This window comes from Colobus angolensis, unplaced genomic scaffold, assembly GCF_000951035.1.
Source record: "Colobus angolensis palliatus isolate OR3802 unplaced genomic scaffold, Cang.pa_1.0 Scaffold2, whole genome shotgun sequence".
In the NCBI taxonomy this organism is placed as follows: Eukaryota; Metazoa; Chordata; class Mammalia; order Primates; family Cercopithecidae; genus Colobus; species Colobus angolensis.
This window is the reverse complement of record NW_012115154.1, coordinates 11,119,364-11,139,192: the sequence shown is the minus strand read 5'-3', so window position 1 is coordinate 11,139,192 and position 19,829 is coordinate 11,119,364. Positions and strand designations below refer to the sequence as shown.

The 19,829-nt window shown below is 48.0% G+C and overlaps 2 protein-coding genes and 2 gene segments (V, D, J or C); all 4 read right to left on the bottom strand.

Annotated features, from left to right (window-relative positions):
* Nucleotides 1-19,829, bottom strand: part of LOC105511219 — a 189,834-nt gene that overhangs the window by 97,149 nt on the left and 72,856 nt on the right.
* The window catches only part of LOC105511220, a 136,408-nt gene that overhangs the window by 87,826 nt on the left and 28,753 nt on the right, over nt 1-19,829 (bottom strand).
* LOC105511217 (trypsin-2-like) lies at nt 2,650-6,987 on the bottom strand. 3 transcript variants are annotated; one of them, XM_011941336.1, is made up of 6 exons: nt 6,185-6,224; nt 4,999-5,158; nt 4,602-4,643; nt 3,688-3,941; nt 3,153-3,289; nt 2,650-2,853 (listed from the first exon to the last, which is right to left on the bottom strand). In XM_011941336.1, the coding sequence occupies exons 1-6, from the start codon at nt 6,222-6,224 to the stop codon at nt 2,701-2,703; spliced, it is 786 nt and encodes a 261-aa protein (XP_011796726.1). In that variant the 3' UTR covers nt 2,650-2,700. The 3 variants fall into 3 exon arrangements, with proteins under 3 accessions (XP_011796726.1, XP_011796725.1, XP_011796727.1); XM_011941335.1 differs by lacking the exons at nt 4,602-4,643; nt 6,185-6,224 and adding an exon at nt 6,906-6,987; XM_011941337.1 differs by lacking the exon at nt 4,602-4,643.
* Nucleotides 13,188-16,761, bottom strand: LOC105511218 (putative trypsin-6). Of its 2 annotated transcripts, XM_011941339.1 has the most exons (6): nt 16,722-16,761; nt 15,534-15,693; nt 15,137-15,180; nt 14,223-14,477; nt 13,686-13,822; nt 13,188-13,389 (listed from the first exon to the last, which is right to left on the bottom strand). In XM_011941339.1, the coding sequence occupies exons 1-6, from the start codon at nt 16,759-16,761 to the stop codon at nt 13,240-13,242; spliced, it is 786 nt and encodes a 261-aa protein (XP_011796729.1). In that variant the 3' UTR covers nt 13,188-13,239. The 2 variants fall into 2 exon arrangements, with proteins under 2 accessions (XP_011796729.1, XP_011796730.1); XM_011941340.1 differs by lacking the exon at nt 15,137-15,180 and having other exon boundaries at nt 14,223-14,479.

The following is a 19,829-nucleotide window of genomic DNA, read 5'->3' as shown; positions in this document are numbered from 1 at the left end:
TAAAATAAAAGCTGAAATTATTTTTTCAAAAATGAGCCCTGGGCCAGAAGTGGTGGCTCACACCTGTAATCCAAGCACTTTGGATCACTTGAGGTCAGGAGTTCAAAACCAGCCTGTCTAGCATGTTGAAACCCTGTCTCTACTAAAAATACAAAAAACAAACAAAATAAAAAACAAACAAACAAACAAAACCAAAAAATAAATTAGCTGGTCATGGTGACGGGTGCCTGTAACCCCAGCTACTTGGGAGGCTGAATCACTTCATCCTAGGAGGTAGAGGTTGTAGTGAGCAGAGATCATGCCACGGCACTCCAGCCTGGCTGTAGTTCAGCCAGAAGGAGATGTTATGTGTGAAGGCTGAGGTGGAGCTCTTCGGAACCCCCGTGAGAAGGAGGCCCTAAACCGTGGCAGTGGACACAGCTGCAGCTTTCTGCTTCTTTGCCCTTTAGTCTGGCCCCACAGGTGAACAGTACCAGCCTTGATCCTGAGTACATGCTCTGGAGACCTTCACATCTCACAGTTCCATGTGAGCAAATGAACTGGGAAAGCTGTGTGGCCTGAGAAAAGGCAACCCCATGGCCTCGCTCTCACATAGTATTTTGTCTTGAATTTTGAATAAGCCTTATTTTATTTTATTTTATTTTATTTGTGTTTTTGGTGGTAGTGGTGGTGGTGGTTTATTTTACGCAGACCACTTCGAAGAAATCCCATGGTTATCTATGATTTTCATGCCCTGTTTCTGCTGGCAACCTTCTGAGTGAGTTGACTAACTTTTCCGTGTAAAGAGTCTACATGGCCCAGGTAGGAGGTAGAAGCAGCCATCTGGAAGGCCATTGGTATACTTATGTCTGTCTCCTGGGTTCCGATAACCAGCTCGGCTTTGGTAGGAATGATCTGAATGGAGACAGAAAACAGTGGAAACTAACACTCCTCGCCCAGCCCTCTTTACATGAAGTGTTCGGTTCTTCCCTTAACTCTTGAGTGATGATGATATTCAGATGAGGCATTGACATTATGGTAAGAAATGGGAAAAGTGTATCTGTCTTGTCTGTCTATCTATGTACTGGATACATATCTCCTAAAGCAGACAAACCCAAGGATGTACAGTGAACTAGGGTCTGCCTTTGGACTCCAGAAAAACAAAATTCATGTTGAACAAAGTGATGTTTCTATGCAGTGACTGTCTGGGTGACCCCTGCGTATCTGTCCATTGTGTGCAAGACCTGAGCCCTGTTTTCCTCTGAAGATAGTGAGTGGTAGCCATCTCCTCAAACGAATCACACATCTGGAGCTCAGATGGCCCTCTCAAGGTAATGGATCTTACACATTTACCGTTTACCAAACAAGTGTCTGATGCATACTTGGGTGTATTCCACAGCATGTGGACTGCAGTCCCCTGCGCTGGTCAGGAGTGCTGTGCTCCATGTAGAGGTTTTACTCTACTCATCACTGCAATTTGTATGCTGCTCCGTGGACACTTGGAGGCCTGTACTGTGTTCCCTGTAACTGGAAATGTGCTCTGAACTTGTCTGTCTCCCTTAGCTGCTCCTGACCCTTGGTACCAGCTCCCAGGGGTGACCATAACCACTTGGGACAGAAAGTGAAGGTGGAATTTCAAAGAGAAGCTTGCTTGGGTCTTCGGTGCCAAGCTTGGATGAGTTGTGGCCCTAACATGGGCCCTCTCAGAATTGCCAGGAGGAGGCTTTGGCAGGTGCCACAGGTGCCACGGGGCCTGCCTCCGTCTGCTGCCTCCAGTGGGTGCAAGCCAGCCAATGTGTGGCCAGAGTGGCTGGATGGTGTCACAGTCCTCACATGTCCTTCCTTCCACCATTTTTAAAGAGTCCCAAATAATTCACTTGAAGTGTCTCAAAGGAAAGCAAATTTTATGAAAATGAATCTTTCCTCGGTTAATTGATCAAATGGGTGAATCCTGACCCTCTCCAGTTTCTTTCCCTGGTCGGAGTGGGGAGCTGTTTGTAGCTGTGGGATTCACTGCAGCGTCCTACCCCAGAGGCAAAGAAGACGAAAATGCAGCGTGTAGAGGTGGTCTTGATTCCAAGTCACAGTCAGGCCTCTGCTATGGTAGGCAGGACATCTCTCTAGCCACTCACAGAAATGGAACTAGGGAATTTAGGGAAGAGTTAGGAGGCCAGGGAGATTTACTTCAGTCTGAATTTCCAGGTGAATGAGAAGGTAGGGCTTAGTCCAGGGCTTGGTGCCAACACATTCCTGGGAGAGGCATGTCCCAGGAATTGATCCTCATTGATCATTATTGTTGTATGTTAGCAATAAGATTCAGCTAGTCAGATTTTTTGGGCTGCCTCAAAGATGCTGACACATTTTCTGTGCTGTGATTGTTCTGAAGGCAGAGTAGCTCTAACCACTGTGAGAACCCAAATAAAAATCAATACCCCCCATCCAAAAGCACCTTTCCGAAACTCATGTTTCTCTAGAAAACAGTGCCCCCCTTTCTCCCAAGCTTATTAGTTTTGGATTCCATCTCCTTGTATGTGCTAATCTAGTGTACCATGGAACACATTCGGGGAGCTGGGGGCTCTGTTTACCTTTAGGTGGGAAAGTCGTGTCTGACCTGAAATTGGAGGATGCTTTCCCATGTGAAGGAGTGTGAGGGAGCAGGCAGAGACACAATGAGAACAGGGTCACTTTATTGGTATAGAGACTGCAGAGGGACCGGGGGCTTTAGCTGTTGTCAGCTATGGTGTCCTTAATCCAGACCAAATAGTTGTAGACCTTGGTGTAGACTCCAGGCTTGTTTTCCTGGGCACAGCCATAGCCCCAGGAGACAATGCCTTGGAGCTCTCCGTTGCAGACCGCAGGGCCACCAGAGTCACCCTGGGCGGAAGAAGGGACAAGTTGTATGGACAGATGGAGGAGAAATATAGCTATATTGACTCTGAACCTTAAAGACCCCTTTCCAGCCAGCTCTGTGGCTCCACACCCTTCTCACGGTGGCCCATTCTCTGTTCTTCCTAAGCAGACAGAATGCAGCCCAAGGGAGCCTTCCTCACTTCTCCATGGGGGAACTGCAGGGAGCCTCCTCCACCCCACCACCTTGGTAGTTGAAATCTTTTTCTGAGATGGGGCCTGGGTATCAGTGGGAGCCTCTGCATGGGAAGGGTTGTTCAAATCACCTGGCAGGAATCCTTGCCTCCCTCAAGGAAGCCCACACAGAACATGTTGCTGGTAATCTCTCCAGGGTAGGAGGCTTCACACTCAGCCTGAGTCAGCACAGGAGCATACAGGCACTGCAGCTCATCTGGGTAGTCAGCTGTGAGAATCAGGAAGAGAACAAAGAAAGTAGAATGTGGGTCAGGCCAGAGAAGGAGACAATAATCTAGGATGGAACATTGAAGATGAACACTGTCCTGGAAAGGACTCCAAAACATAAGTCCTGGCAAGTGACTGTGGCTTTTCAATCCCAGAATGATCATTGTTGAACCCCTTCCAAGATGTAATCACAGCACATTCTCCATTTGTCCTGTCTCTTGATTTTAGGAGCCAAGTCCTTGAGACTGCATCCTCTGGTGCCCAGTGCAGAGCCTGTGTGTAATGGGCACTAGAAATGTGTCTTAAGCCTGGAGGCAAGTGGATTTAAGTTAAGGGGCATGCTTCATTCTGGAAATTGTGAGGATGGAGGGAAGTAGAAGGACAAAGGGAGCCACGCACCCCCAGAGCTCAAAGTGTTGCCCCAGCCAGAGATGAGGCACTCGGTGCCAGGAGCTGGAGGGGCGGTGGGCAGAGGGATGATGGACACGTAGTCACTGATGTCGGCAGGTGTGGAGAGCTTGATCAGCATGATGTCATTGTCCAGAGTCTTCCTGTTGTATTCGGGGTGGCGGATGATCTTGTCTGCGTTGATGAACTGCTCAGTCCCCTCGAGGACGTTGATGTTGTGCTCTCCCAGTCTCACCTGGATGCGGCTGATGGGCATGGCAGGCATGGTGAAGACCTTCTCTCACAGCTGGATTACCCATCCCACCTTCCCCAGGGTCCTCAAGCTCTCTGCTCATGGACAGCTCTGGAGTCATAGGGTGGGGTGTGTGGCCATATCGCAGGGGCAGAAGAGGGATGTGGGTCAGTGCAGGTGTGAGACCCAGGATTTCTGCTTCGGAGGCTGGTGTTAGTGGGGTGGGGCAGAGTCAAAGGGATCCCAGTGGAGGCTGCTTCTCAGTCCACCTTCACAGCCTCTTTCCCAGGATCTCCACAGTCACTAGCACCGTGGGCACAAGGAGATCCTTGAAGATTTCCCAGTATCCTCCATCCCAGGCCTTTGCTAACTGTGCACAGTGCCTATTCCTCCCTTCTTTCTTGGCCTGGTGAGCCCCACACTTCTGTGTAATCTAATCCAAAAGTAGCCATAGTATTGGAATCTCCTGGGAACTTGTTAGAAACGTATATTCTTGGTCCTTACCCCTGTCTATTGATCAGAACCTTGGGCATGGACCCAGTGATTTGTGCCTTAACGAGCCTACAGGTTTTTCTGATGCATACTCAGGTTTGAGAGTTCCTGGTATAGGCAGCAGTTCTGAGTTCTGTCTATATACTCTACAGTTACCAGAGGTAAAGTGTGAAATAATCACTGATATTCACACCCTCTTCCTGAAAATTTTGAGTTAATTGCCCTGGGATAGGATACAGGCATCAGTATTTTTTAAAAACTCTTTCCTAGGTGGCTCTAATGTGTAGCTAACCAGCAAAAGGTACTTGCCTGCTTTTCTCACTAGCTCAATCCACTCTAAGATCATCCCTGCCTGGTTTTATGACCACAACCCTTGCTATTTCATGGATTTGCCTGGGTGTGAGAGGTTCCTGTCTTGTGTTCACTCTCTGCTCTGGAGAGTCAGCTGCTGCCAACAAGTTTTCTTCTCCACCATCTCTCCCATCCATCTTACCCAACCTCAGTATTTCCCTGGGCTGAAGCCAAGCTCTCCCAGGCAGCCTGGCTGGGAGCTTTGCCGTCAGGGGCCCCACACTTACGTCTTGTAGCAGTGAGCTGCTGACACCACCCACTCTTCGTTGATGAGGGAGCCACCACAGAAGTGGTAGCCATAATTCAGGGACACCTGGTAGGGGACAGAATTCTCCCCACAGGTGTAGCCTCCAATGATCTTGTCATCATCGTCAAAGGGGGGGGCGCCTGTGGTGTGGATGGGGGGGGGGAGGGGGCGTGTGTGTTGTGTTTTGGGTGTTGTTCTTCGCGTCTGGTTTTTTTCTTTTCTTTTTAGATCTTTTTGAGGCTCTGTGTGGGTCTGGGCGGGGGTGGGCGCTGTGCCCCCTGTTGTGCGTCTCTGTGTGTGTGTGTCCCGTGTCTGTGTCTGCAGGGCACATAGCTGGGTACCCTGCAGGTGTTCAGATCTCTCCTGGGGTCACCAGGCTGAGGATGCAAGGAATGTCCTCACAATGCTTCCAGTGGGATAGGAGTTGGGATGTGGTTGTCTCACCCACTGAGTGCTTCTCTCTTTTATTCACCACCTGTGTACTCCACCTGGCTGTTTAAGCCCTGGATGGTCAGGATACTTTGGCCAAGCTAGGAAAACCCCCTGGCTGGGTAGACCTGGCCATGACCAGCTTCCCCCTCAGCTCAGATCTGTGTAGTGAAGGCAGAATTGAGGGCAGTCCCTGGCTCACTTTGGCAGAACAAAGGTAGACGTTATTATTGTCCAAAAGAACAGCAATTCTTAACCTTGGCTGCATCCCTAGAAATGTTAAAAATCACCTGGGAAGCTTAAAAGCCCAGAACACAGGCTGCATCCCGGACAAATGAAGTGAGAATTTCTAGAGTTGAGTCTCTGGCATGAGTAATTTTTCCACCTCCCCAGGTGCATTCGAGGTTAAGAGCAGCTATAGTGGAGGTATTCTGGTGTTGGGAGCCAAGTCTGAAGCCCGCTACTTTATTTCGTGGGCCAGCCTCACCTGGTCTTCCTTCCCAGCATCTCCATCCACAGCTCGGATATGGATGAATTGCAATGGTGGGAGTGAAATCAGGGAGAAGGTGAAAAAGGTGAGGCTTAAAGAGAGCCCAGGGAGGATGGGAAGTAGAGATGCCAGATGGAGTAAATAGAATACCAGAGCACAGTCAAAAGAGGAGAGGTGGCAAGAATGGCAGGGCATGTGTCTGCCAGGAAAGGGGTGGTTGGGGCCTGAGGCAGGGCATGAAACTCACCAGCAGCTCCCACAAAGGCAAGGATCAGGAGGGGATTCATGGTGGTAGAGTGTGCCTCACTGGTGGTGGAGAACCAGTCTTTATACCTCCCGAGGATCGGGAGAGGAGGTGTCTGTGAGGTGAGGGTCACCGCTCCTCCCAACACAAACACACCTGTAGCTTTCCCCTTCCCAGGGTCTTGCATCAGCTCGGCTATGTTTGGCCACTCTGTGGGTTTGTGATTCACAGGTGATAAGGGAACTTGCCTTCTGAGAGCAGAGAGGGAGACTGGCTGTTTCCTGGAAGGATGCTGGGATGGGAAAGACAAGGAAAGATAAGACCCAGATCACACAGCTGGGCTTTCTTAGGCTGAGGAGATGAGGGTTACAAGGAGGGAGAATGGCCTGGCTGTTTAGGAATCTTTTTAACTATTGTGGATGTATTTAATGTACTTAAGGAAGGGCAAGCGTTGGTAACAAGCTTTGCTTTTCAGTGTTCTGGAGCCCCCATGAGAGGAGCAAAGTCGTATCTAAAGTCTGTGAATATGAAGATGCTTCTCTCCAGTCAGTGTGTGGCACGGTTAAATCTAAGGCTTTGGGGAATAAGAAATCCAAATTAAGGGGCAAGGAGAAGGGAGATGCAGCAATCCACAGGATTCTGGGCTTTCAGATGGCTCTCCTTCCTACCAAGACTTAAGGATGGGAAGTGTTTCATAGGAGGGGGCACAGGTTAGGTAGCTTACTCAGTGCATCTGGAGGATGGAAAACCAATGGCGCACTCCTCCCCTTCTTCAATGTGAAGACATTTGTTTCTCTCATGTGCATCTTGTCACAGGTTCTTTTTATGCAGCGTCACGGTTGCCCTGGCACTCAGGGTGATGCAAACTGACCCACTTGCTCGGGGCTGACAGCCTGAAGCAGTATGACATGCCCCCAATCAGATGTCAGAGTGTGGACCATGGTAAATCTGGGATACAATCTGATCTGAGATTTTAGCACATGGTAAATGGGTCACATGTTGGGTTCAATAACGAAGATGTGGAGGGATGGGTCTGGAATTTTCTATTTTACATGCAGCGAGATTATGCTGTGCTCAGTACAAAGTGAATCTTCCCAGATAATATCGTGATTTGGGCCCTACCAATGCTACTAAGACACAGTTGTGTAATTGACTGAGGCATAACCTGGCCAGAGCAGTGTGGAGATGGAGATGCTGTCTGCGCTCAGGTCTAGTGATGTAAAGAAAGGAGGAGCTTGCTTATGAGGGTGCTTTCCCTTCTCACCAACTCTGAGTTCAGGCTGGTGATAGGCAGGAGTGAGTAGAGTTCAAGTTTGAATTCTTTGAAAGGTAAACGAAGCAGCAATGTTCTGAAGACGGTGAACAAAATGAGAAAAGCTCAGAAACTTGGTGGTGAAATTGGACATGGCCAGGGGCTAGAGAGAGGAAGCAAATGGAAACCAGAGGGAATTGGAAAAAATGCCAGAGTGGGGCCTGTGGAGTTGAGAGGACACACAGACTACCTTTGGGCCCAATTCCTGGCATGGCTGCCAAGTCAGCTTCCCCACAGCCAGGAGACCTACTGCTTGGAGACACCCTCACCACCCCATACCCCCTCTAATCACTGTTGGGCTCAAACCTAATGCTGCTGTACTTAGATGGTGTATGCTGCCTGACAGCTGTACACGAGTTTTTATGTAAGCAAGAGTGGTGCATAGCTCTTCATTTATGCTGAGTTTCACAGTTTAACTTCCCACAAACATGCTAATTGTGATTTGTGCAGAACAAAATTATTTCCATTTGTAGAGGAAGACAATGAGATTCAGAAGGATTCTGTCTTTCCCAAGAATACAGATCTTGGCAGAGCTGACCATAAGGTTAATGGAAGCCATGGAGAGTGTTGTGAAGTGTGGGAATTGCTGCAGGTGGCATCTAACAGGAGATTTATTGAGGATCAAAGCAGAGGTCCCCAGAGGACAAACTGTACATCTGATTCCTTCCTGGTCTTTTCTTCCTGGCAGAAATAGATGATTGAATTCATCTTTCTCCTGGCACCTTGTCTCAGAGACTTACCTTGCCACAGTTCCAGACCTATCCAGGCCATGACCGCCATGTAGATGACACACTTCTCTGCTCATGAATAACTGGCCAAGCCTGAGGTAGCCAGGTTTTGGAGCATCGATAATATGGGTTTTTCCTGTGTTGTCCCTAAACATGTTTCATTTTGCCCCCTTGTCATTGGGTCTTCACAGAACTCCTGCCTTGGAGGATAAGGAGAGACTCTTGTTCTAGCAACTGTAGACACTAATGTGCACTAAACAGGGAGGTGAACCTTAGTAGCAGGTGGAAAATTTTTTGGAAAAGGGGATTTTTGGATCTGTGCTTGTGGCTCTGACTCTCTGTCTGAAAGGGTACACCCCAGAATATGAGGAATTTGTATCTAGAGCTTGAAGCCTAGCCTTCTCCAGTATTTTGTGCTCTTCCTTAAATGATCACAGTATAGTCTGAGGTCAGCTTTGTTCAAAAATGAGTGACCTTATAGGCAGCAAAGACAGCTATAGGTGGAGACTGTTACTTCATATCGTAAACTCACATGTGTAAGACAGGTTCAGATCCAGCTGCCCGAGCTCAATTTGGAGGACATGCCATTCTTGCTGCTGTTCATTCTGAGCTACAGTTTTCTTTGTCTACTTCTCTAAGACGTCTTTCTGGCTTGTATTTAGTGCTTAGCACACCAAACCACTGTCCTTCAATTATGATAACAGTGAATCATTTTTGTGTGCTTACTATATAGCATGTACCTTACTATACAGTATGTAACTCATATATGTTAAGAATGTGTTTTTCATTTTATCATCACAACCAACTATGGGATTCCCCATTTTACAGATGATCAAATGAGCTTTCTGGAGGTGAAGTGACTCTCCCATCTCCCAGAGCAGCAGGTCACAGCCAGAGCTGACCCTGCCTTCACCTAGGATCTCGGCAAAGCAGCCAGAGATGGAAAGAACCACAAGAGAAGCTTTCAATGACTTTTAGCCACTTTGTCCCCCTTTTTTTCTCTCCTTCTCTCCTGCCTTTTTTTCCATCTCCAGGTACAATTCGGTATGTGGATGCCTGTTCCTACACAAAAACACTTGGGATCCATTCCTGATACCCCAATTCATCCCGATTTCCCCCCTCTTTAAAGTCAGATCTCACCCACCTGTTTGGGTCAGAGAGATGTGTGTTTTAAAAATCCCCGAGGATGCGGGCAGGGACAGTGCCCTCAGATGATTATTGGTGAAGTGGATTTAAGCTTATTTTCAGTTTAATAGAATGTTGCTGTGTCTCTGCCTAGGACAGGCAGCCCATTGTGGCCTTGGGTGACGAGGGAAGCCCACAGTGGTCCAGGACTTGTCACCTGTGACTGCCAGTGTCTGCAGAGCCAGAATTGAGCTAATCCCGTGAAAGGATGGGTGCTGATGGGCGGTTGTATGGTCGGTTGCTATGGGTTTTCTTGATCTCTCAAATTCCAGGTGACAAGTCAATGTATGCTTGAGGGTCCCCTTCCCAGCAGGCTCTGGTGGCTGCAAACTGGTTCAGGTGTAGAAGATCACACCACTTTACCTTTGGTTTTTCTTTGACAAACAACGAAAGACAGATGAAAACAAGCATTCTACCAGTGGGCAGGCAAGAATTCTCTTCGGGAAAAGGGATGTTTGTGTCTCTTCCCTCTGTTGGCCTTGAAAGAGCTTGGCTGGAGAGTGGCTATTATTAAAATGTCAAAAAAAAAAAAGGAAGATGCTGGTGAGGCTGCAGAGGAAAGGGAATGCTGATACACTGTTGGCCCGAGTGTAAATTAGTTCATGGAAAAATTAATGCAGAAAGCAGTTTGGAGATTTCTGAAATAGTTTAAAACAGAACTACTTTTTTACCCAGCAATTCCTTTCCTGGGCATTTACCCAAAGGAAAATAATTGTTCTGCCAAAAAGACACATGCTCTTGAACATCTGTCACAGCACTGTTCACAGTAGCAAAGCCATGGAATCAACCTAGGTGGTCATTAGCAGTAGACTAGATAAAGGAAATGTGGTACACATACATGGTGTAATGCTATGCAGCCATGAAAAGAATGAAATCATGTCTTTTGCAGCAACATTGATGGAGACGAAGACCATAATGCTAAGCAAATGAACATATGAATGGAAAAACAAATATCACGTTCTCGTGTATAAGTGGGAGCTGAGCACTGGGTACACATGGACATAAATATGGGAACAATAAATATGCAACTACTAGAGGGAAGAGAGAAGGAGGGTGGAAAGGGTGAAAACTACCTATTGGTTACTATGCTCACTGCTAGAGTGATGAGATCATTTGTGTCCCAAACCTCAGTATCACACAATATACCCATGTAACAAACCTGCACATGTACCCCCGAACGTAAAATAAAAGTTGGAATTTTTTTTTTTAAATGGGCCCAGGCCAGAAGCGGCGGCACACACTTGTAATCCCAGCACTTTAGATCACTTGAGGTCAGGAGTTCAAAACCAGCCTGGCCAACATGGTGAAACCCTGTCTCTACTGAAAATACAAAAATAAAAAGAAAAATAATAGATGGGCGTGGTGGTGGGAGTCAGTAATCCCAGCGATTTGGGAGGCTGAGTCACTTGAACCCGGGAGTCGTTGTAGTGAGCAGAGATCATGCCACGGCACGCCAGCTTGGTTATAGTCGAGGCAGAAGGAGATGTTTTGTGTGAAGGCTGAGGTGGGGGCTCTTCGGAGCCTCTGTGGGAAGGAGGCCCTAAACCCGTGGCAGTGGACAGAGTTGCAGCTTTCTGCTTCTTTGCCCTTTGTTCTGAACTCACAAGTGAACAGTATCAGCCTCGATCCTGAGCACACGCTCTGGAGACCTTCACATCTCACGGTTCCATGTGAGCAAATGGACTGGGAAAGCTGTGTGGCCTGAGAAAAGGCAACCCCATGGCCTGACTCTACACAGTAGTTTGTCTTGAATTTTCGATAAGGATTTTTTTTGCTTGTTTTGTGTTTTTGGTGGTGGTAGTGTTGGTTTAGTTTACACTGACCACTTGGAAGAAATCCCATGTGATTTTCATGCCCTGTTTCTGCTGGCAACTGTTCTGAGTGGGGTGACTCACTTTTCTGTTTCAAGACTCTAAGTGGCCCAGGTAGGAGGTAGAAGTAGCCGTCTGGAAGGCCACTGGGATCCTTATGTCTGTCTCTTGGCTTCAGGTAACCAGCTGGGCTTTGATAGGAATGATCTGAATGGAGACAGAAAACAGTGGAAACTAACACTCTCTGCTCAGTCCTGTTTCTATGAAGCGTTTGGTTCTTACCTTGACTCTTGAGTGATGATAATATTCAGAGGAGGCATTGACATTATGGTAAGAAAGGGAAAAAAATGTATCTATCTTATCTATCTATCTATCTCGTGTATATATCTCTCTCTTTCCAAAAGCAGACAAACCCAAGGCTGTAAGGTGAACTATGGTCTGTCTGCCTTTGGACTCCATAAAAACAAAATTGTTGTTGAACAAAGTGATGTTTGTATGCAGTGACTTTCTGGGTAACCCGTGTGTATCTGTCCATTGTGTGCGAGCCCTGATCCCTGCTTTCCTCCGAAGATAGTGAGTGGTAGTCGTCTCCTCACACGAATCACACATCTGGAGCCGAGATGGCCCTCTGAAGGTAATTGATCTTACACATTTACTGTTTACCAAACAAGTGTCTGATGCATACTTGTGTATTGCACAGCAAGTGGACTGTGGTCCCCTGTGTTTGCCAGGAATGCTGTGCTCCATTTAGGGGTTTTACTCTACTCATCACTGCAATTTGCACGCTGCTCCCTGGACACTTGGAGGCCTGTGCTGTGTTCCCTGTAGCAGGAAATGTGCTCTGAACTTGTCTGTCTCCCTTGGCTGTTCCTGGTCCTTGGTTCCAGCTCCCAGGGATGTCTACAACCACTTGGGACAGAAGGTGAAGGTGGAATTTCAAAGAGAAGCTTGCTTGGATCTTCGGTGACAAGCTTGGATGAGCTATGGACCCAACATGGGCCCTCTCAGAATTGCCACGAGGAGGCTTTGGCAGGTGCCAGAGTTACCACTGGGCCTGCCTCCCTCTGCTGTGTCCAGTGAGTGAAAGCCAGTCAACGTGTGTCCAGAGTGGCTGGATGTTGTCACAGCCCTCAGATCTTTCCTTCTATCTTTTTAAAAGTGTTCCAAATAACTCATTTGAAGTGTCTTAAAGGCGAGCAAATTTTATGAAAACGAATCCTTCCTCAGCAAATTGATTAAATTGGGGAATCCTGACCCTCTCTAGTTTCTTTCCCTGGTCAGAGTGGGGAGCTGGTGTTAGCTGAGGGAGTCACTGCAGCGTCCTGTCCCAAAGTCAAAGAAGACAAAAATGCAGTGTGCAGAGCTGGGCTTGATTCCCAAGTTGCAGTCTAGCTCCCGCTATGGTAGGCGGGACATCTCTCTAGCTGCTCACAGAGAGGGAACTAGGGAATTCAGGGATAATTAGGGGGCCAGGGAGATTTACTTGAGTCTGATTTTCCAGGTCAATGAGAAGGGAGGGCTTGGTCGAGGGTTTGGTGCCAAAACATTCCTGGGAGAGATATGTCATCACCAGAAGCATTTGTAATTATTGTTGTATTTTAGCAATAAGATTTAACTCGTCAAATTTTTTGGGCTGTCTGGAAGATGCTGACACATTTTCTGTGCTGTGATTGTTCTGAAAGCAGAGTAGCTCCAACCACTGTGAGAAGCCCAAATAAAAATCAACCTCCCCACCAAAAGACCACCTTTCCAAACACATGTTTCTCTAGAAAAGAGTACCCCCTTTTCTCCCAAGCTTCTTGTTATTTTTGGATTCCATCTCTTTGTATGTGCTAATCTAGTGTACCATGGAACACATTTTGGGAGCTGGGGGCTCTGCTTACCTTTAAGGGGTACAGTCGTGTCTGACCAGAGATTGGAGGATGCTTTCCAGTGTGAAGGAGTGTGAGGGAGGAGGCATAAGCACAAATAGTGAGAACAGGGTCACTTTACTGGTATAGAGACTGCAGAGTCACTGGGGGTTTAGCTGTTGGCAGCTGTGGTGTCCTTAATCCAGTCCACATAGTTGTAGACCTTGGTGTAGACTCCAGGCTTGTTCTTGGCACAGCCATAACCCCAGGACACAACTCCTTGGAGCTGTCCGTTGTAGACCACAGGGCCACCAGAGTCACCCTGCGGAGAAGGGCCAAGTTGTATGGAGAAATGAAGGAGGATATAGGTGTATTTACTCTGAACCTTAAAAGACCCCTTTCCAGCCAGCTCTGTGGCTCCACATCCTTCTCACGGTGGCCCTTTCTCTGTTCTTCCTAAGCAGACAGCATGCAGCCCAAGGGAGCCTTCCTCACTTCTCCGTGGGGGCACTGCAGGGAGCCTCCTCCGCCCCGCCACCTTGGGAGATGAAATCTTTTTTCAAGATAAGGCCTGGGTATCAGTGGGAGCTTCAGCATGGGAAGGGTTGTTCAAATCACCTGGCAGGAATCCTTGCCTCCTTCAAGGAAGCCCACACAGAACATGTTGCTGGTAATCCTTCCAGGGTAGGAGACTTCACACTCAGCCTGGGTCAGCACAGGAGCATCCAGGCACTGCAGCTCGTCTGGGTAGTCGGCTGTGAGGATCAGGAAGAGATCAATAAAGTAGAAATGTGGGTCAGGCTTTAGAAGGAGACAATAATCTAGGATGGAACATTGAAGAGGAACACTGCCCCTGGAGAGGGCTCCAAAACATAAGTCCTGGCAAGGGACTCTGGCTTTTTGTTCCCAGAATGATCATTGTTGAACCCCTCCCAAGATGTGATCATGGCAAGTTCTCCATTTGTCCTGTCTTTTGAATTAGGAGCCAAGTCTGTAGACTTTGCATCTCTCTCATGTTCCATGCAGAGCCTGTGTATAATGGGCACTGGAAATGTGTCTTAAGCCTGGGGGCGAGAGGATTCAGGTTAAGGGATATGCTTCATTCTGGAAATTGGGAGGATGGAGGGAAGTAAAAGGACAAAGGGTCCCACTCACCGCCAGAGCTCAGAGTGTTGCCCCAGCCAGAAATGAGGCACACAGTGTCAGGAGCTGGAGGGGCGGTGGGCAGAGAGATGGTGGATACGTGGGCATTGATGACGGCAGGTGTGGAAAGCTTGATCAGCATGATGTCATTGTTATATTTCTTAACCTCGTTGTATTTGGGGTGCGGGATGATCTTGGCTGCATTGATGAACTGCTCAGTCCCCTCCAGGACTTCGATGTTGTGCTCTCCCAGTCTCACCTGGATGCGTCCATTGGGAAGGGCAGGCATGGTGAAGATCTTCTCCCACAGCCGGGGCACTCATCCCACCTTCCCCAGGGTCCTTAAGCTCCCTGCTTATGGACAGCGCTGGAGGCATGGGGTGGAGTATGTGGCCATATCGCATGGGCAGGAGAGGGACATGGGTCAGTGCAGGTGGGAGACCCAGGACCTTTCTGCTTCAGAGGTTGTTATTAGTGGGGTGCGGAAGAGTCAAAGGGATGCACCAGAAGGCTGCTCCTCATCCCGCCTTCCCAGCCTCTTTCCCACAGTTTCCACAGTCACCAGCACTGTGGGCACAAAGAGCTCCTTGTAGTTTTCCCAGCATTCTTCACACCAGGCCTTTGCTAACTGTACATAGTGCCTGTTCCTCCCTCCCTTCTTGGCATGGTGAGCACCACCCTTCTGTGTAATCTAATCCAAGGGTAGCCATAGCATTAGCATCTCCTGCAAACTTGTTAGAAATGTAAATTCTTGGTCCTTACCCCCACCTACTGATCAGAACCTTGGGGATGGGACCCAGTGATTTGTGCCATGGCAAGCCTGCAGGTGGTTCTGATGCATACTCAGGTTTGAGAGTTTTTGGTGTAGGTGGCGGTTCTCAGCTTTGTCTATACACTCTATAGTTACCAGAGGTAGAGTGTGAAATACTGATATTCACACCCTCTTCCTGAAAATTTTGAGTTAATTGCCCTGGGATAGGACACAGGCATCAGTATTTTTAAAAACTCTTTCCTAGGTGGCTTTAATGTGTAGCTAACCAGCAAAAGTACTTGCCTGCTTTTCTCACAAGCTCAGTCCACTCCAAGATCATTCCTGCCTGCTTTTATGACCACAACCCTTGCTGTTTCATGTATTTGCCTGGGTGTGAGAGGTTCCTGTCTTGTGTTCACTCTCTGCTCTGTGGAGTCAGCTGCTGCCAACAAGTTTTCTTCTCTACCACCTCTCCCATCCATCCTACCCATCCTCAGTACTTCTGTGGGCTGAAGCCAAGCTCTCCCAGGCAGCCTGGCTGGGAGCTTTGCCGTCAGGGGCCCCACACTTACGTCTTGTAGCAGTGAGCTGCTGACACCACCCACTCTTCGTTGATGAGGGAGCCACCACAGAAGTGGTAGCCATAATTCAGGGACACCTGGTAGGGGACAGAATTCTCCCCACAGGTGTAGCCTCCAATGATCTTGTCATCATCGTCAAAGGGGGGGGCGCCTGTGGTGTGGATGGGGGGGGGGAGGGGGCGTGTGTGTTGTGTTTTGGGTGTTGTTCTTCGCGTCTGGTTTTTTTCTTTTCTTTTTAGATCTTTTTGAGGCTCTGTGTGGGTCTGGGCGGGGGTGGGCGCTGTGCCCCCTGTTGTGCGTCTCTGTGTGTGTGTGTCCCGTGTCTGTGTCTGCAGGGCACATAGCTGGGTACCCTGCAGGTGTTCAGATCTCTCCTGGGGTCACCAGGCTGAGGATGCAAGGAATGTCCTCACAATGCTTCCAGTGGGATAGGAGTTGGGATGTGGTTGTCTCACCCACTGAATGCTTCTCCCTTTTATTCACCACCTGTGTACTCCACCTGGCTGTTTAAGCCCTGGATGGTCAGGATACTTTGGCCAAGCTAGGAAAACCCCCTGGCTGGGTAGACCTGGCCATAACCAGCTTCCCCCTCAGCTCAGATCTGTGTAGTGAAGGCAGAGTTGAGGGCAGCCCCTGGCTGACTTCGGCAGAACAAAGGTAGACATTATTATTGTCCAAAAGAACAGCAATTCTTAACCTTGGCTGCATCCCTAGAAATGTTAAAAATCACCTGGGAAGCTTAAAAGCCCAGAACACAGGCTGCATCCCGGACAAATGAAGTGAGGATTTCTAGAGTTGAGTCTCTGGCATGAGTAATTTTTCCACCTCCCCAGGTGCATTTGAGGTTAAGAGCAGCTATAGTGGAGCTATTCTGGTGCTGTGGGAGCCAAGCCTGAAGCCCGCTGCTTTATTTTGTGGGTCAGCCTCACCTTGTCTCCCTTCCCAGCATCTCCATCCACAGCTCGGATATGGATGAATTGCAGTGGTGGGAGTGAAATCAGGGAGAAGGTGAAAAAGGTGAGGCTTAAAGAGAGCCCACGGAGGGTGGGAAGTAGAGATGCCAGATGAAGGAAATAGAATATCAGAGCACAGTCAAAAGAGGAGAAGTGGCAAGAATGGAAGGACTTGTGTCTGCTGGGAAAGGGGTGGTTGGGGCCTGAGGCAGGGCATGAAACTCACCAGCAGCTCCCACAAAGGCAAGGATCAGGAGTGGATTCATGGTGGTAGAGTGTGCCTGACTGGTGGTGGAGAACCAGTCTTTATACCTCCCGAGGACTGGGAGAGGAAGCGTCTGTGAGGTGAGGGTCACTGCTCCTCGCAGGACCAACAAACCTGCAGCTTTCCCCTTCCCAGGGTCTTGCATCAGCCCGGCTGTGTTTGGCCACTCTGTGGGTTTGTGATTCACAGGTGATAAGGGAACTTGCCTTCTGAGAGCTGAGAGGGAGACCGGCTGTTTCCTGGAAGGATGCTGGGATGGGGAAGACAGGGAAAATCAAGCCCTGGATCACACAGCTGGGATTTCTCAGGCTGAGGAGGTGAGGGTTAGAAGGAGGGAGAATGGCCTGGCTGTTTAGGAATCTTTTAAACTACTGGGGATGTATTTAATGTACTTAAGGAAGGACAAGCGTTGGCAACAAGCTTGGCTTTTCAGTGTCCTGAAGCCCCCATGAGAGGAGCAAAGTCGTATCTAAGGCTCGTTCCTGTGAATACGAAGATGCTTCTCTCCAGTCAGTGTGTGGCACGGTGAAATCTTAGGCTTTGGGGAATAAGATTTCCAAAACTAAGGGGTAAGGAGAAGGAAGACTCAGCATCCTATAGGATTCTGGGCTTCCAGATGGCTCTCTTTCCTACCAAGGCTTAAGGATGGGAAGTGTTTCAAAGAAGGAGGGGGCACAGGTTAGTTAGGAGCTTACTCAGTGCTTCTGGAGCACGGAAATCAATGGTGCACTCCTCCGCTTCTTCAATGTGAAGACATTTGTCTGTCTCATGTGCATCTTGTCATAGGTATTTTTTATGCAGCCTCATGGTGCCCTGGCAATTGGCACTCAGGGTGATGCAAACTGACCCACCTGCTCGGGGCTGACAGCCTGAACCAGAATGACATGCCCCCGATCAGATGTCAGAGTTTGGACTATGGTAAATCTGGGTTATGATCTGATCTGAGAATCAGCAGAAGGTGGAGATTTTAGCACATGGTAAATGGGTCACATATTGGGTTCAATAACGAAGATGTGGAGGGGTGGGTCTAGAATTTTCTATTTCGATGCAGTGAGATTATGCTGTGCTCAGTACAAAGTGAATCTTCCCAGAGAATACCCTGATTTGGGCCCTACCAATGCTACTAAGACACAGTTGTATAATTGACTGAGGCATAATCTGGCCAGAGCAGTGTGGAGATGGAGATGCTGTCTCCGCTCAAGTCTAATGACGTAAGAAAAGAGGAAGCTTCATTATGAGGGTGCTTTCCCTTCTCAGCAACTCAGCTCAGGTTGGTGATGGGCAGGAATGAGCAGAGTTCAAGTTTGAATTCTTTGAAAGGTAAAAGAAGCAGCAGTGTTCTGAAGACGATGAACAAAATGAGAAAAGCTCAGAAACTTGGTGGTGAAATTTGACATGGCCAGGCACTAGAGGGAGGAAGCAAATGGAAACCAGAGGGAATTGGAAAAAATGCCAAAGTGGGGCCCGTGGAGTTGAGAGGACACACAGAGTACCTTCGGGTTCATCTCCTGACATGACCACTGATCCAGCTTCCCAACAGCCAGGAGACCCACTGCTCTGAGACACGCTCTCCACCCCATACCCTGTCTAATCACTGTTGGGCTTAAACCTAATGCTGCTGTACTTAGATGGTGTATGGTGTCTGACAGCTTTACACGTTTTTAAGTAGGCAAGAGTGGTGCATAGCATTTTGTTTATGCTGAGTTTCACAGTTTAACTTCCCACAAACATGCTAATTGTGATTTGTGCAGAGCAAAATTATTTCCATTTATAGAGGAAGACAATGAGATTCAGAAGGATTCTGTCTTTCCCAAAAATACAGATCTTGGCAGAGCTGATCATAAGGTCAACGGAAGCCATGGAGAGCATTGTGAAGTATGGGAATTGCTGCAGGTGGCATCTAAAAGGAGATTCATTGAGGATTAAGGCAGAGGTCCCCAGAGGACAAATGGTACATTTGATTCCTTCCTGGTCTTTTCTTCCTGGCACAAATAGATGATTCAATTCATCTTTCTCCAGGCACTTTGTCTTAGAGCCTTACCTTGCCACAGTTCCAGACCCATCTAGGCCATGACTGCCATGTAGATGACATACTTCTCTGCTCACGCATAACTGGCCAGGCCTGAGGTAGCCAGGTTTTGGAGCATCGATAATATGGATTTTTCCTGTGTTGTCCCTAAACATGTTGTTTCATTTTGTCCCCTTGTCATGGGGTCTTCATAGAACTCCTGCCTTGGAGGATAAGGAGAGACTCTTGATCTAGCAACTGTAGACACCAGTGTGCACTAAACAGGGAGGTGAACCTTGGTAGATAATGGAAAATTTGTTTGGAAAAGGGGATTTTTGAATCAGTGCTTGTGGCTCTGACTCTCTGTCTGAAAGGGAACACCCCAGAATATGAGGATTTTCTGTATCTAGAGCTTGAAGACTAGCCTACTCTAATATTTTGTGCTCTTCCTTAAATGATCACAGTATAGTCTGAGGTCAGCTTTGTTCAAAAATGAATGACCTTATAGGCAGCAAAGATAGCTATAGGTGGAGACTGTTACTTCATACCGTAGACTCACATGAAGTGAGTCTATTCACATGAAGAATAGGTTCAGATCCAGCTGCCCAAGTTCAATTTGGAGGACATGCCATTCTCGGTACTGTTCATTCTGAGCTACAGTTTTCTTTGTCTACTTCTCTAAGACATCTGTCTGCCTTGTGTTTAGTGCTTAGCACACCAAACCACTGTCCTTCAATTATGATAACACTGAATTATTTTTGTGAGCTTACTATATAGCACATAATTTACTATACAGCATGTAACTCATACAAGTTAAGAATGTGTTTTTGATGTTATCATCACAACCACCTATGGGATTCCCCATTTCACAGATGCTCAAATGAGCTTTATGGAGGTGAAGTGACTCTCCCATCTCCCAAAGCAGCAGCTCCCAGCCAGAGCTGACCCTGCCTTCACCTACAATCTTGGCAAAGCAACCAGAGCTGGAAAGAACCAAAAGGGAAGCTTTCAATTACTTTTAGCCACTTTGTCCCCCTTTTTTTCTCTCCTCCTCTCCTGCA

Bases quoted from the DNA above. Each gene is read 5' to 3' on its own strand.
- LOC105511217 (XM_011941335.1), bottom strand. From the start codon at position 6,987: ATGCACATGAGAGAAACAAATGTCTTCACATTGAAGAAGGGGAGGAGT. The intron at 5,159-6,905 runs GTAAGCTACCTA...TCCACACCACAG, and splicing joins CCATCCTCCAGATGCACTGA to GCGCCCCCCCCTTTGACGAT. The intron at 2,854-3,152 runs GTGATTTGAACA...TCTTCCGCCCAG, and splicing joins GAGGCAAGGATTCCTGCCAG to GGTGACTCTGGTGGCCCTGC.
- LOC105511218 (XM_011941339.1), bottom strand. From the start codon at position 16,761: ATGAATCCACTCCTGATCCTTGCCTTTGTGGGAGCTGCTG. The intron at 15,181-15,533 runs GTAAGTGTGGGG...GTCCTATCCCAG, and splicing joins GCAGCTCACTGCTACAAGAC to GGCAATTAACTCAAAATTTT. The intron at 13,390-13,685 runs GTGATTTGAACA...CCTTCTCCGCAG, and splicing joins GAGGCAAGGATTCCTGCCAG to GGTGACTCTGGTGGCCCTGT.